General features: G+C 35.0%; 1 protein-coding gene and 3 pseudogenes across 1 annotated transcript; 2 read left to right on the forward strand and 2 right to left on the reverse strand.

The window, feature by feature from the left end:
- Positions 1-536: 536 nt before the first annotated feature.
- On the reverse strand, positions 537-1,526 carry LOC141826606 (zinc finger BED domain-containing protein RICESLEEPER 1-like; annotated as a pseudogene).
- A 3,717-nt stretch (positions 1,527-5,243) lies between these two features.
- On the reverse strand, positions 5,244-7,801 carry LOC141826615 (protein MICROTUBULE BINDING PROTEIN 2C-like). Its single transcript, XM_074713878.1, has 3 exons — positions 7,548-7,801; positions 7,361-7,435; positions 5,244-5,612 (listed from the first exon to the last, which is right to left on the reverse strand). Exons 1-3 carry the CDS (start codon positions 7,734-7,736, stop codon positions 5,244-5,246), a joined length of 633 nt encoding a protein of 210 aa, XP_074569979.1. The 5' UTR covers positions 7,737-7,801.
- Positions 7,802-11,496: 3,695 nt separating this feature from the next.
- Positions 11,497-11,681, forward strand: LOC141814565 (U2 spliceosomal RNA; annotated as a pseudogene).
- A 68-nt stretch (positions 11,682-11,749) lies between these two features.
- On the forward strand, positions 11,750-11,900 carry LOC141814559 (U2 spliceosomal RNA; annotated as a pseudogene).
- The last annotated feature ends 3,810 nt before the right edge of the window (positions 11,901-15,710 follow it).

Below are 15,710 nucleotides of genomic sequence, written 5' to 3' on the forward strand. Positions count from 1 at the left end.
AGCTCCGTGGAGCTTGCTGATCTGCCGCCCGTGGAGGTTGCTGATATGCCGCCCGTGGAGGCTGCTCTGCCGCCCATGGAACTTCTTCTCCGTGGAGCTTGCTGGATGCTGCCGCCGGTGGAGGTTGCTGATCTACCGCCTACCGCCCGTGGAGCTTGCTGCTCTGCCGCCCGTGGAGCTTGCTGATCTACCGCCCGTGGAGGTTGCTGATATGCCGCCCGTGGAGCTCACCGTCCGCCGCCCGTGGAGCTCGCGCGCGTCCAGGATAAACTCGAGCCAGTCGTCGTTTCTCTATTCCACCGATCGCGTGCGCTTGTGCTCGGACGGTCACGCGCCCTTTCTCCACCGGTTGTGAGGAAGTGGTTTCTGGCGGTGTGAGAGAGGAAGAAAAGAAATTCTGTTTTATGTGAAAGGAAATTCTGTTTCCGGCGGTATGAAGGAAGAAAAGAAAATATCATGTTTTATTTTTCTTTTCGAAGTGATTTATGAAATCGCTACCGGAATAACTGCCACAAAGCGCTATTAGAAGTTATGGTTTAACTGTAGCCTAAAACATCACAAGTCATTAGTGCAAGGGTTGGGTATCGATGCTTTTGATTCTTCCAATGTTCTAAAACATCCAAATCTTGATAATATGCGAATTCAAGTTTTGGCTCCTCCAAATAGAGATCCAATTGAGATTTTCCAGCACTTGTAATTGTTTGACTCTCATATGCCATCATTTCCTATATTAATTGGAATAGTAATAACAAGAAAATATAAATCAATTAGAGAATACAAGAAAAAAATATTAAAGTACTTACATCAAAGATTCTTTTATTTTTTCCTTTAACTCCTCCACTTTGCGGATGTGTATGTGTGGTAGAAGAAGAATGTGATTGTGAAGAACTTGTATTGTTAGTATTAAAATACTGATTAAAAAACTTATACAATTTTGTCTTCACAAGTTCCATCTTCTTTTGGCATTTAAGAAAATCACTTTCAACCTTTGAATAAAAAAACTCCAACATTGAAAGCTTTTATTCGTGGGTCAAGAATAGTTCCAAATGCAAACACCATGTTATATTGAATCCAATACTTATCAAACTTCTCCATCATTCTTTTACACATATAACTTATCACTTCGTCTTCATTCGATAAGTTTTCCCTTAACAGAACTTCAATCTTCCAAACTTGCATAAAATACAAATTTAATGTAGGATAAAAAGAACCAGAGATCAAATTAGTAGTGTCATAAAATGGCTCCAGAAACTTATAAATTTTCTCTCCTCTTTTTCACTATTCACTTGAAGGACAATATTTTAATTCTTGTCATTGAATTAAAGAGAAGCAAAAGCTTTTTTATATTTGATGGCACTATCCAGCATTAAATATGTTGAGTTCCAACGAGTAGACACATCCAATCGTAAGCCAATATTGGTATCAATGTTACTAACTGTTTGTACACATTCTCCAAACTTCTTCATCCTAGTCTCTGAACCTTTAACATACTTGACCGACTCTCTAATTTTATTCAAAGCTACAGCAACAACTTTCAAACCTTCTTGGACAATGAGATTTAATATATGAGCAGAACAACGAACATGAAAAAACTCACCATCACACAATAAGCTATCATGCAAAGAGAGTTGCTCTTTCAAATGAGCTTGCATGTTGTCATTACTAGATGCATTATCCAATGTCAAAGAAAACTTTTTTCTCAATCCCCCATTCTTTCAAAAATTCAAATAATTTTGCAGCTAATTCAACTCCTGAGTGTGGAGGAGGCATATGAGAAAATTTTAAGTATTTTACAGTTTAATTTTCAGTCATTATCAACAAAATGGGCAGTCAAGCAAATGTAACCCTCACTAGTGCACACCGTCCACAAATCTGAAGTTAAACAAACTTTATTCTGTATAGTAGCCAAAACATACTTGAGTTTCGCTTTCTCCCTCAAGTAGATTCGGTTAATATCAAAAACAAAAGTATTTTTGGAAATACAAACAACATCAGGATTTATGTACTTCATCCAAGCTCTAATACCTTCATACTCAACAAATGAAAATAATAAATCATGTCTTATGATTGCACAAGCCAATAACTCACGTGAAATCTTTTGGTCTATTTTCTTTGATCTCATCTTCCCATCTTGATCAAGAATCATTTGTCCTACATCATGGAACTTTAATTTGTCGTAAATTTTAAGATGACGCCACAATGTAGAAGTTTCATAATGTTTACCCCCACATTTATACTTTTTTTTACACCCATTACATTCAGCTTGATGTATACTATCAGTCCCTGTGATTTTCTTAAAATACATCCAAATATCAAAAGTTTCTCTAGACTTTTTAGGTGACCCCTTATCCTGCTTAGCACTTTCCAATTCATCAACATCTAAACTAATAGTTTGCTTTTGAGAAGTAGAACCCATTTCAAAATCAATCTGTAATAAAAAAAGAAAATATAAAATCAATTAAACACAAAAAACTGTCAATAGCTAAACAACGTAAACTTATTTTTTGTGTTACCCCTTTGGATCTCAAAAATAAAAAATCAAAACTTGGCTCTTCTAAAGTCATGTCTTCTCAAAGATATATTGAGCACAAAAGAGAGAACTAGATGATGAAATATTATTGCAAAATAAATATTAAAATATTCTATATTTTCAGAGGACATAATAAATCTTAATTGATATTTAAAAACAAACAATCTAATTTGCATAGTTTATACGAATACAAATTCCTATAAAAAAAATTAGACTTTACCATTCACACAATTACACTTAAAATACCAACAATTTCAAGCATCAAATTAATTGGTCAAACGCTACAAGCAAACAAATTTTGCTCGTCATTGGGGAAAAGATTGATGCTAATTGCAGGGATTCCAAGCTTGATAATCAAGCAAACAGTGAAACAGAAGGACACAACAAGTATGGTAGTTTGTGTCTTGCCAATGCCATGCTCGGCGCACAAATCATCTAGTGCAGGAAGTGGGCAAAAAAGGGGTAAAAATCCATGTGAACCATAAACGTAGAAAAAAAAGGAAAATAGAATGAAACTAATAAAGGAAGTAACAAATCTTACCTCAAACAGGAGATCAAGAGATGCTGAACTAGTGGGATTCGTTCTTGGAGATTAAGGGATTGCTGGAGTGGGGGGAATGAGATTCGTGCTTGAAGATCAGAGACAAAGAATGTCGTTCTCTCAATTTTTGCGATTCACGGGGAGGTGCGGAGGGCACCGAGGCAAGGGAACGACCAACGACGGAGCGAGGCGGATGGGAGGGAAGGGAACGACCAGCGACGGAGAGAGGTGGATGGAAGGCAAGGGAACGACCAGCGACAACAATTGACGGAGCAAAGCGGATGAGAGGGAAGGGAATGACCAAACGGCGGAATGGGATAGGGGCGCGAAGAGAAATAGAGAGTAAAGGTTTTCCCTTACGTTATCTCAGCCATTGGATCTAGGTTTTTCGCTTATCAGCCATTGGATTTAGGTTTAGGATATTATAAGTTGTAGCCTACAGTAAATTGTAACTTATTAGTTATTTTAAATTTTTTATTAATTTTTTTCCAGGCTCGCGGGCCAACCTGAGCCTGCCACGGGTTGGCTCGCCTGAACCCGCGATCCGCTTGGGTTGACCCGTTTAGGCCCGCCAGATGATGGGTTGATAAATTTTCAACCCAATCCGCTTAAATTAGTTGGCGAGGCGGGCCAACCCGACGGACCCAATCCAAATTGACGACTATATCTAACACACATAACTATTAACTTAATACTCCTCTCAAAGTTGGGAGCATTGATTAACCTATGTCAGCTCGATACACAGAATAGAAAAGGCTCACAGATAAAGAAAAACCAATAATCCACTTAATGAAGATGACAAAGATACAATATCAATGTTTATTAACTTTGGCGATGCAATGTTCTGGACTGACGTTGGTCACAATCTTCAAAGATTTAACCAAGTTGATTTGTTATTCCAAAGAGTTGATAATCATGTTTTTAACTCTCCTTAAACACAAAATACTATAGGATAATGAAGTTTGCTAAAAAAATTATATTAATAGTAAAAAATAGAAAAAAAAAATCTAAGTCTGTGACAAGGAATTAACACAAGAAAAACTTGAATGAAATCCTCTATTATTCAAAGAATGAGAAGTTATAAGAGGAGATTGAATAAAGTTCTCTATGTATGAAATAGTGACCAGCATATCTTTGAGATTACAGCTGCCATAGATAAAGTAATGTAGACAAAAGTGACATTAGCATTCCAACATCTACCAGTGGCAGGATAAATGTCTGGAGAGATTTGAGCTTTCAATCATTTTACCAATAAAAGTCTTGGCATTAACTCAAATAGAATAGAAATGTTGAAAAAGGCAAACAATGATTAATCTTATATTTAATCAGGCAAACAATATATCAGAAGACAAAGGGAAAACATAAGTTGATGGTGAAATAAAAAACTGACGGTACATCAATTAGAAGCACATAGCAGGAGAGAGGAAGAGCTAAGATGAAAAAGATAAAAAATAAATGCTTCAGATTTTGTTATTCTTTTTATTTGATACCACTACTTTCTTTTTTGGACTAGAAAATTTTTTGTCCTTTTCAAAATTAGCCCATGTTCTTTTCTTAAGAAACCTACCTCTTTCCATAAAAAAATCCACCCTTATTCCTTTTTAGTAATATAACGAGTACTCTTTTTTTTACACTCTTGCCCTTGTTTTTTTTTCTCAAACCATAGTCGTCTCTTTTTCCATGGAGTTATTTTTTGAATGGAAGATTGAAATAACAAGAGAAAAGAGGTTTCCGTTTTCTCCTTTAGCAGTGTAAGTGAAAGAAGTTGAGAAGTTGGAGATTTGATTCACATGTGGGAGAGGACAATTACTCGAGGATTTGAGATCATTAACACCAATAACTACAAAGTTCTACTATCTTTGTGTCAATAATTTGAAATGCTGGCCTCCAGTTTCAGCAATAAGATACCACCTTTGCATGTCAAGCTGCCCCCTTATGGTTAGCGAAATAGTTTATATACTGACATTTCACATAGAGGAAGGGAAAAAAATGCTACCATGGTTGTCAAGATTATGATCTAGATGTTGGGATCTCATGATTTTATAACCCAAGCTGAAGTAAAAAAAGCTACTTGCATATGGATTCAATCAAAATACCGAAGTAGCACCATGAAATTGAAGACTAAATAAATAGGCCATGAGAACCAAAATTACTGTATCATCGAGCAGAAAGCTATAGAACATTATTGAACTTTGTTTCTACCTTGGCATTGCTTAACTGCGAGTTAATTGATTTAACCATAGAATCTTTCTTTGCAATCTGAATCCTCAACTCATCAATAGAGATATAAGCGTCTTTCATTTGGTTAATTTCACTTTCAGCTGATTTCAGAGCTTCATCTTTCTCTAGTATTTTCCTTTGCAGATCATTAATCTGTTCCCTTAATACATTTAACTCTTCCTGAGCTCTCAGGATTTTGTCAGTTTCTACAGTAGACCCATTACATGAATCACTTTGCTTGTTTCTTTGTGTATTGTCTAAATCGCTTTGTCTCTTTGCAGAAAAAGTTGGAGTAGCTCTTGCACCTTTTGCCTCAGTGGTCTGAAATCCATAACATGTAAAAATGGTCATCAGTTCCTTTTTAAGACAATGAAAAAGTTACAAGACTGTGTTCAGAAATGGAAAAAGAAGAAGATCCCAAATTTCAAAGAAATACTGAGTGACATGAACCCTCTTGTTCTAAAAGTTCCAAATTGTGAATCCAAAGTAATTAAGAATTAAATGAGTCACTTGTTAACTCATTTACAGAAAAGGTGAAGCTTTTGACTAATCATGGTCATTCTGAAAGTAAACAAAATAATGTTATGATTTAGAAATTGAGTTTGAAATTAATGAGAAATGGTGAGGAGAGACTTGCATTTCCAATTCTGTTATTCAATGAATTAGCAAGGTCCTCACTTTTATTGCAAGTTTCTCATTTAACTCTGTTCATTTGCTAAAAGTACTGACCATACACGCTGCCTTTCACAAACGTATTATCTCAAGGTTAACTCATTTACAGAAAAGGTGAAGCTTTTGACTAATCACGCTCATTCTGAAAGTAAACAAAATAATGTTATGATTTAGAAATGAGTTTGAAATTAATGAGAAATGGTGAGGAGAGACTTGCATTTCCAATTCTGTTATTCAATGAATTAGCAAGGTCCTCACTTTTATTGCAAGTTTCTCATTTAACTCTGTTCATTTGCTAAAAGTACTGATCATACATGCTGCCTTTCACAAACGTATTATCTCAAGGTTGAATTCTGGTAGAGCAACAGTTTGCATGGATCAAAAGTCCACCAAAATTTTTGGTGAGATATACCTACAGAGAGATTAGTTCTGGGACCCAAGATGCTTGAGAATTGTGATTCATAGCACCACTAGATCTACTAGGAAAAACTATCCTATTGATGTTTCTAACTCATCCTTAATAGAAAAGATCTAATTCTATATTAGAAAAGAAGTTTCAAGTTACACAAGAAAATGAGATTTGGATTTTCATTTCTTATTATTAGAATCTTTAAGTTAGAATGATTTTTAATATTTTATTATATATTTATTTAGATTCATGATAAAATAACATAAATCCAACTGCTCAAAATCACAATTTTCAAATCCTAAATTTTTGAGAGAATAGAATTCAAACTCTCACTTTTTCTCTTCATAGGAATCTGTCATAATAAGAAAATAGAATTCCAACTACATAAAGATCATTCCACACAAGCTGAAGCCTGAAAGTGGCAGTTACAAACTAATGAAACTCGCATGGACACATTTATTCCAACCAATTTCAAGGACAAATCTCTAACGAAACAACAACAAGAACTTACATGTGATTCGGTTCTTACATCAACCACGAATTTTATATCAAGGAGGCTATAGGAAGCAGTGACTTCATTATTATATGGATATATGTTAAGAAATTTCTTCTACCACGACTGCAGTATCAAAAGCTGCTAAAGGTCTCGTGAATAGTAAGCAAATTGTTCAGGGAAACGTATCAGAAAAGAAAATCTCTCCAGAAACTCTAATCACAAAATGGAAATGGATAGATCCAAGTCAAGATCAGTAAACAGAACAAGTGGTATTGCTACCTAAAAAAATTCTCTACCATAAACAATGAAGGTATAGTTTTTTCCAACTGAATCCGCTGTAATTTCCCTAAATCCACAAGTAAGAAAACAGAAGGAAAGCGAGCAAATAAAAAGGCTCCAATCTAAGCTAAAAAAAAAAGCAAATTTGAACATCACAAAAACATGAAACTGCTCTTCAAGGTCCAACCTTTAACTATAGCAGATCTTCCTCACCTTCTTCGGGTGGGATGGTGCCGGTGTGTAGATCACAGAAGCCCTCCGCGTGAAAGACGAGCGCCCCCTCCTATCCTACACCGGAAAACACAGGAGCTCAGGGTGATCGCACCTTCCTCCACCGCGGAGGAGAAAAAGAGGGAGAGAGAAGTATAAAAATTAAATCTTTTGCTCATTCAGCACCTACCATCAGCGATTCAACGAGGGGGACCATCTCAACGAGGTTCTTGAAGAGGACTCGGTCGACATTGCCGCCGTCGGCTGCCTCAGCAGGCGGAGGCGGCGAGGGGATGCGGTGACGGCCCTCAGAGACCCATGGCTTGGCTTCCAGCGTTGGATCCGTAGAGGGGCGGAACCTGCACTGCCTCTCTATCATTGCACAAGGAGCCGAGGAGTAGCAGGAAGGTAAAGTGGAGGAGGAACGCCCTCTCTCCGCTTCCTTGGAAATGTCGCCAAAGTTCAAAGGCTTCAAATTACAGAATAGCCACTGCGGATTGCCGACTCCGCCCTAAATAGCGGTTAATTTTCATTTTCATCCCTAAAAGATCCTTTTTTATAACAAAATAAATAATCTATAAAAGCCTTCGTTCTCTTTTTTTCATTTCCACCCCAGAGGACCTATTTGTAGAACTACCTATTTCTTAAATGAAATTTCAGAAATTTGTTTGGGTTCAGTGAAAAAATTGAAGCAGTTGGAACTTTAACGGCGGCCGTTGATTGGTTGGCCACTTAAATTGATTTAAGAAAAAATGAGTAAAATAATTTTATATGAATTAAATTGATTTTTTTTTGTGAAAAGCTATCAAAATAGATCTAACATATAAATAAAAAAAATAATTCTAACTCATAAATAAGCTAAATAATGAATATTCTAAATATTATTATCAAGTCAAATGTCATATTTATTTGCTTTGATACTAAGTATTGTCAAAAGAAAACTTTATTTTGTATTATTTTTTCACATTTAATTAATATGTGATGTAGCTATTATAATAATCTGTGGCTCCTATTAGAAATTTAAGTTCTATTATTATCATTTTGTCAATCGATCAAGTGTTCATCAAAATATATAATTCTTTAAAATCATGTTAGAGATTATAAATAATTCATTAATTTTTTAAAAGATTTTTTCCTTTTTTTTTGTTTTAGCACTTAATTAATTTTTGGTTAGAATTTAATTAGTGCTTAATTTCTAAAAATTATGTTAGTGAACCCTTTAACGATGAGTTTTCAATCTCCTTGGCATGTTAAAAATATGTCATTAGTCCTTCTTTTCAGTATAAGGTGGAATCTGTCACCCTAGTTGTAACTGACCATGATGGAGGAGGGTATTATTTTCGATTTCGTCGTAATTCAACCCTTGTCCACTTCAACAAATCTGCTCCATCATAACCAACTCAACTATGCCCCCAAGAGTGTCATTAGTCCTTCTCAAATGAGTAAGGGTGTAAACTACAATCTTGTTTAATGACTTATCAATCTTGCTCAATCCTTTTTATTAAAAATTTTATCGAACTTAATGTTTTTTTACTCAATTAATAGTGTTGTTATTCTTTATTTGATATATAATATATATATATATATATATTATGAATAATTTAAGATTATAAAATTTATAAATTACTATATTTTTATGTATTTAAATAAAAAAATTAAAATAAATTTATAATTAAATTTTACATAAGTTAACAAATAAATTTATTCACAAAGATTAATTAAAGAATTTTACTAGTGTTCAACGGCTCATGTAGTGTTCAATATAATCATTTTAAATGCCCCTAGATATGGTGTGGTGGTAAGCGACAAAGCAGAATAATCATGCAACGATGGTTTAATTCTCTCGTAGGGTATATAAAATACTTATGGTGTTCGAATTGCTTGTGATGCTGGACCACCACGTCAAGATCCACTGACCTTCTTAGATTAGATTTATCTGATGACCAGTTTGTAGGATAGTATAGTCTACCTCCAGCGATAAAGTGGAATAATCAAATTCTTTTGTAGGGCATATATATCAAACGTCCATAGTGTTCGAACTACTCATAAGCAACAGGGCAGAATAATCACGCAATGTTGGTTCAATCCTCTCATATGGCATATCAAACACTCATAGTGTTTGAACTACTTGTGATGTTGAACCACCACGTTAGGATCCACTGAACTTTTCATATTTATTTGATGGTCAATTCTGTAGAGTTGGACCATCTATGTTCAAGATTAATTGAATCATTAAAATTAGATATCTGAATTAATAAAAAATCATTTTAATTATCTACGAACTAATTATATTTTGTTTATAAATTATAAATTATCATGTAAAAATTAAGTTAAACTAAATAAATAAAAGTGAAGAGATGGTAAAAGTTATAATAATAAAATTATTTTTTTAGTAAATTTAGTTATTCATCCTTTTGATTTATCCTCCTAACTAAATACTAAGAAAGAATAGCAAATATTTTATTGTTTGTTCATCCAAATGAGGATGCTTTACCATAGACTAAATACTAAAAATATTCATCTACGATGCTTTAACCATATATAGGGCATCACCAACTTTCAATAATACATAAAGAACACATTTATTTTCTCTTACGAAAATTTTGATAAACTTTTTTGAGCCTTATATAAAAATCATCAATTTTTTACAATTCTAGAGATTTAAGATTATTTATATCAAATTGATGTCATTGCACCATAGTGGTTCTCTAAGTTTGTATATATCATTAATTCCGTAATATTAAAGTCTATGGATCAATCAAGTATTTTTAACCAAAAGTTTCTAACAACCCTAAAGGCATCAAATTGCTGATGAATGAGTACCATTGCATCACTTTTGATTCCTTAAGTTTGATGTATCCTACTTAAGTTATCGCATAACTTGATTAATTTAAAATTATACATAACTTTAATTATGTGATTATCAAATAATTACATAATTAAAATTATATAACATAAATCATAATCTAATGTTATTTGATTCAATATTGATAATATAATAAATACTTATTTGTTACAAAGTTTTAGTGTATAACTTAATTTAATAAAATAAAATATATATACTATTTAATAATTATTAAAACTTTAAGTTAAAAAAAAATTCATTGTCCCTCACGCATGCAATCGTGCATCCGCCATTGCTGATGTTGTCTATTGATGTCGTCGTCGCCTGTTGATGCCATTATCACTCGTTGGATCGATGAGCCTTTCGCATAAAGGAATGATGGCTGGATTTCGTTAACCTCATAATCAAAGAAAATTTCATTTTTTTGAGATAATTGTATTCCAAATTATATGCCCTGTTTGCTGATGTGTTAAGCATGTGTTATTATTGGAGAATCACTCATTATCTAAACTAAATAAAGTTTTTATTGATAATCTTAAAAAAAAAATTAAAATTATCAATAATAACCTTACTCAAATGTGTTGGGTCCAAAAGAATGCATGTATCTCCACAATAGCATGATATTGTCCACTTTGGGCCTAAGCCCTCATGGCTTTGCTCTTGGGCTCTCCCCAAAAGGCCTCATACCAATGGAGAATAAGATGAACTCCTCGACATCTTCCGCTCCAGGTATTTTAACATCTAATTCTCTTTATAGTAATTTTGATCATTCATCATATCTTGAATTAGATGTATAATTTTTCTTTCAAATGGTATCAGAGCCAAGTTTATGAGCCTCGATTTTGATACTTGGCCGAATCTTTTGTTTTGTATTTTTTTCTTTACCAATTTTTGTTTACAGAATAAAATTTCCTAGAATTCCTTAAAATCCCGATCAGGTTTACTGTTCCTCTTCCATCCGTTTTTCCCCTAAATTTTTTTCCCTGATCAGTTCCCTAAAATTCCTAAATTTCTGTAAGTTCTGTTGAAGCCACTGAACGTCGCTTCCGATCCAGACGTTGTTGAAGTCTGTTGCCGCCGGTGCCAGATCTGGCGTCGCCGGTGAAGCCGTGGCCGGCATTTGCAGCCGCGCATCCACGCATGCAGCCGCGTAGCCGAGGAGGCAGCGGCAGTGGCAGGCGTTGGAGTGACTAGCGCAGCTGAAGAGGCAGCAGCGCTGAGCGGGTCGGCGAGCGTCATGGGCGGATTAAGGAAAAATCGGTGTCGTGCGTTTTGGGAACCGCCGGCGTCGTGCGTTTTTTTTGGGAACCACGTAAGGAAGAAACGGAAAGAGTGGGATTAAAAAAAAAAAAAAACTGTTCTTATCAGTTTAATATCTGATACGTGGGGCCCACTCTTATATTAAATTAATTTTTAAGTGGGAGAGGGCCATCACAGTGGCTTGCTGCTGGGTTCTCGCGTCGCCTGTGCGCACCTTAAACTAAGAATAATGATAAAGTGCACAGTATATTTTCTAATTAAAAAAAAAACCGTGATATTAAATTGTGATACGTGGGCCATTGGCTCACGTGGGCCATTGGCTCACTATGATATTAACTTAATTTTTTGATTGGGGAGCGCCCATTACAGTAGCTTGCTACTGGGGTTCTCGCGCGTCGCCTGTGCGTTGCACTACTGTGCTGGCCTGGCGCACCCCTTACTTTATGAGAAAAGAGAACAGAAACTTGTAGTTAGAAAGATAACATGAATTTATTATAGATTTGGATAAAATGTCATTTTAATGACATTTTAAATAATCTTGTTAAATGTGACAAAAAAAAAATGATCTCTATCATTTCATATTGTTGTTGATATTTTTTCATAGTTGTGAGCTCGCCTTCGCGAGACGGATTATGATAAAATATACTATTGTTGGAAAATTATTATTAATGTGGCATTAAGAATTATTTTAATAATGTACTTACCCTATCGGTTTGTCTTTATTAATATAATTCCTAATGATTGGTAATTATATTTTAAAGTTTTCAATATCCTTTCGATATTAGCTTTAAGAATATAATTATTTTATGTGTTGTGGGAGTTACTTTATGCATTGTAATTCGGGACCCTTCGGCGGGATTGCATTTGCATGAGATAACTTTATTGTGTTCATAAGCTCTATTACTTTTGTTGGATATGCTCGACAATAATCTCCCATTAATGTATATATTCATGTATATATATTCCAGCTTTGTCTATGAGTATGAACTCTTTACCAAAGCTGATTGGCAGCCTTATGTATGCTCAAGTTTGTACACGTCCTGATATTACTTTTGTTGTGAGTGTACTTGGGAGATACTTGAGTAAACCTGGTGTGGCACATATGCATGTTGTAAAACGTGTTTTGAGGTATCTAAAAGGTACCAAAAATTATATAATCACATATAGGAGATCAAATCATCTTGAGGTAACAGGTTATTCTGATTCTGATTATGGAGGTTGCCCAGATGATCATAAGTCCACATCAGGATATATATTCATGTTAGCTGGAGGAGCTATCTCTTAGAAAAGTGTCAAACAAACTCTTACAGCTACATCAACCATGGAAGCAGAGCACATAGCTTGTTTTGAGGCCACATGTCAAGCTATATAGTTGAAAAACTTTATTGCTGAATTTGATTTTGTGGAGAGTATCTCTAGGCCTCTCACTATATATTGTGATAACTCTTCTGTGGTGAGTTTTTCTCTCAAAAATAAAAGCTCAAAGCGGACCAAACACTTTGACACAAAATTCATGTTTGTGAGAGAGAAGGTTCAAGAGTTTAAAACTCGTGTCGAGCATATCCCTACAGAGCTTAATATTGTTGATCCCCTAACCAAAAGCATAACTGTTAAAGCTTTGTTGACCATGTAACCCGTATGGGTGTAGTAAGGCCTTTTGATATTTTGGGTTAGTGGGAGTTTATGCTTATGTTTTGTTATGACCTCATATTTATAATATTTGAGACATTGAACAATATTGAGATATTGCTCAAATAATAACTACTATTGATATTGCTCAAATAATAACTATTGTTGTATATATATTGTGATGAAATATTGTATATTGTGGAGACATTTCGGACCCAGTCTCAATTTTGTTGTTATTATATGACATCTTGGGCAATATTATATATTGTGGAGACATTTCGGACCCAGTCTCAATTTTGTTGTTATTATATGACATCTTGGGCAATATTATATATTGTGGAGACATTTCGGACCCAGTCTCAATTTTGTTGTTATTACATGACATCTTGGGCAGATGTTTGGGTCATTTTACTGAGAAATAACACTTTATTCAAATTTTGGCATGTCATTTTGTTGGGCTTTCCCATTTATCCATATTCCATTTTGTTGTTGGGTCACAGGATATAAGTATCTTACAATGCATGATATCATTATTCCTTCGAATGTGATTTTCTGTATTATTAAGATGCTTATAATTCCATTTTGGACCTTTTCGTGTTATGTGTTGACTTATTTTGACATCTTATCATGGTCACATATTGTTGATTAATCTGATGTATTATGCTGTCCAAGTGGGAGAATGTTGGATATATTTTATATGGACTAGCATAATTAACATATTGTTATTGGGCTTAGCTATAATGGGTAGGCTTGGCCCATTAAATCATAGCAGAGGCCCCTTCTCCTAACCTTAAAATGTGGTTGTCGCCCCATTGAGACACACACGGACATTTTGGAATTGGGCGATAGGAGAAGTTTCTCTGCGGTTTTCTCTATTGCTTTTGGGTTTTGGGTTTTTTCTTACAGGAAAATAAGATGAACTCCTCGACATCTTCCGCTCCAGGTATTTTAACATCTAATTCTCTTTATAGTAATTTTGACTGGTGTCTGGTCCTCTTGATTCAGACACGGGAGTACCCACTTCCTTTGTTTTTAAGGTTCAAAGCACATGGTTAGATCTGGATCATGGCTCATCCGGCGGTTAGTCCGGTGAAGAGCGGTCTCGCTCTGATACCACTTGTTGGGTCTAAAAGGATGTTCGTATCTCCACAATGGCATGATATTGTCCACTTTGGGCCTAAGCCCTCATGGCTTTGCTCTTGGGCTCTCCCCAAAAGGCCTCATACCAATGGAGATACTTTCCATCCTTTTAACCCCATGATCTTTTCCATGTGCTTTAGATGTGGGACTATGTTTGCACCCTTGCAACCCAACAAAATGCACCATAAAAGTTCGTAGAGTTTGTATATGCTTATTTTCCTTAAAAATTTGACATATAGAGCCATCAATTACTTTTTAACTTTTAGATAAAAATGTTTAACTACTCGAGAAGCCCCCAATTTATAATAAACGAGCACTGTTACCTCCCTAATGATTTCTTAAATTTATTTATATTTTTTTTCTAATTTTGAAACATATAAGATAGCATATCCGTCCGTAAGCCAAAGAAGCCTAAGACGTCGAAGACACCTACTCAACACCCAGAAATATCAAAAACACCTAACTAACACTCAAAGCGCCGAAGATGCTTATTCGACACTCGGAGACATCGAAGACGCCAACCCGAAGACGCCTACTCAAAAATGCCAATCCGAAGACGTCTACCCAAATACGCCTACTCGATATCCGAAGACGTCCAAGATGTCCAACCTATCTTGGCCTACCTGACACCCAAAGACGCCTAAGAAAAATAAATGCATTATATAATACACCAAAATAGCAAAATATGTCTATCAAAAGTGTTTGATAGACTTAAATTTTATAATGATTCCTATATTTATATGTTTTTTTGAAGATTTTAAACTATCTAAAATCATCGATCACTTTGCATAGAAATATTAGTCAATTGAATATGATTTTAATCAATTGTTAACAATCCAATTAATTGGATAGTAAAAATTAAAATTTTAAATTATTAAAAAAATAAAAAAATATTGATTGGAGGAAAAAAAACACACAGGGCATTTAAGAAAATAGATGATATCAAAGTACAATGGTATTCATTAAAGTGGAATATGTGTTTTTGGCAAAATGTCAGATCTTTATACTCCTTTGAACCCTTCTAACCGAACATGCCTCTCGTGTTACTGGCGGGAAGTGTTCCCTTGGATTCGACCTGAAGTGGCCACGCCAGAACGATTTCCTGATTCAAACTCGGAAAAATTTTATGGTTATTACTACGATAACTCCATGAAGGAAAAAAAAATCGATTTTGAATCGTTAGTTGTGTTTTTTAGCCTCAGATCTGGGAAACGAAGGTTTTGCTGGCTGATTTCTGCAACAGATTGTTTTGATTTTTACCTGGTTCGCCCCGGAATGGAGCTCTCCTGTTCTTCCCCAGCGACATTCCACTTCACGGTGCAATTATTTTGGGCAGGCCTCCTCGTGCTCGAATGCCAAGAAATGTCTCGTTTTTTAAAACCCTTTCTGGACGCTTATCCTAACCCTAGTAGGACATGACTAGGGTTTGGCCGTTAGATTTGGGAACTGGTGCGGGCATTAATTTTGGGCATTGAATGA

The sequence above is a fragment of the Curcuma longa genome, chromosome 1 (genome assembly GCF_044706935.1).
Source record: "Curcuma longa cultivar G26 ecotype Majalengka, Jawa Barat chromosome 1, ITB_CL_G26_1.1, whole genome shotgun sequence".
NCBI lineage: Eukaryota > Viridiplantae > Streptophyta > Magnoliopsida > Zingiberales > Zingiberaceae > Curcuma > Curcuma longa.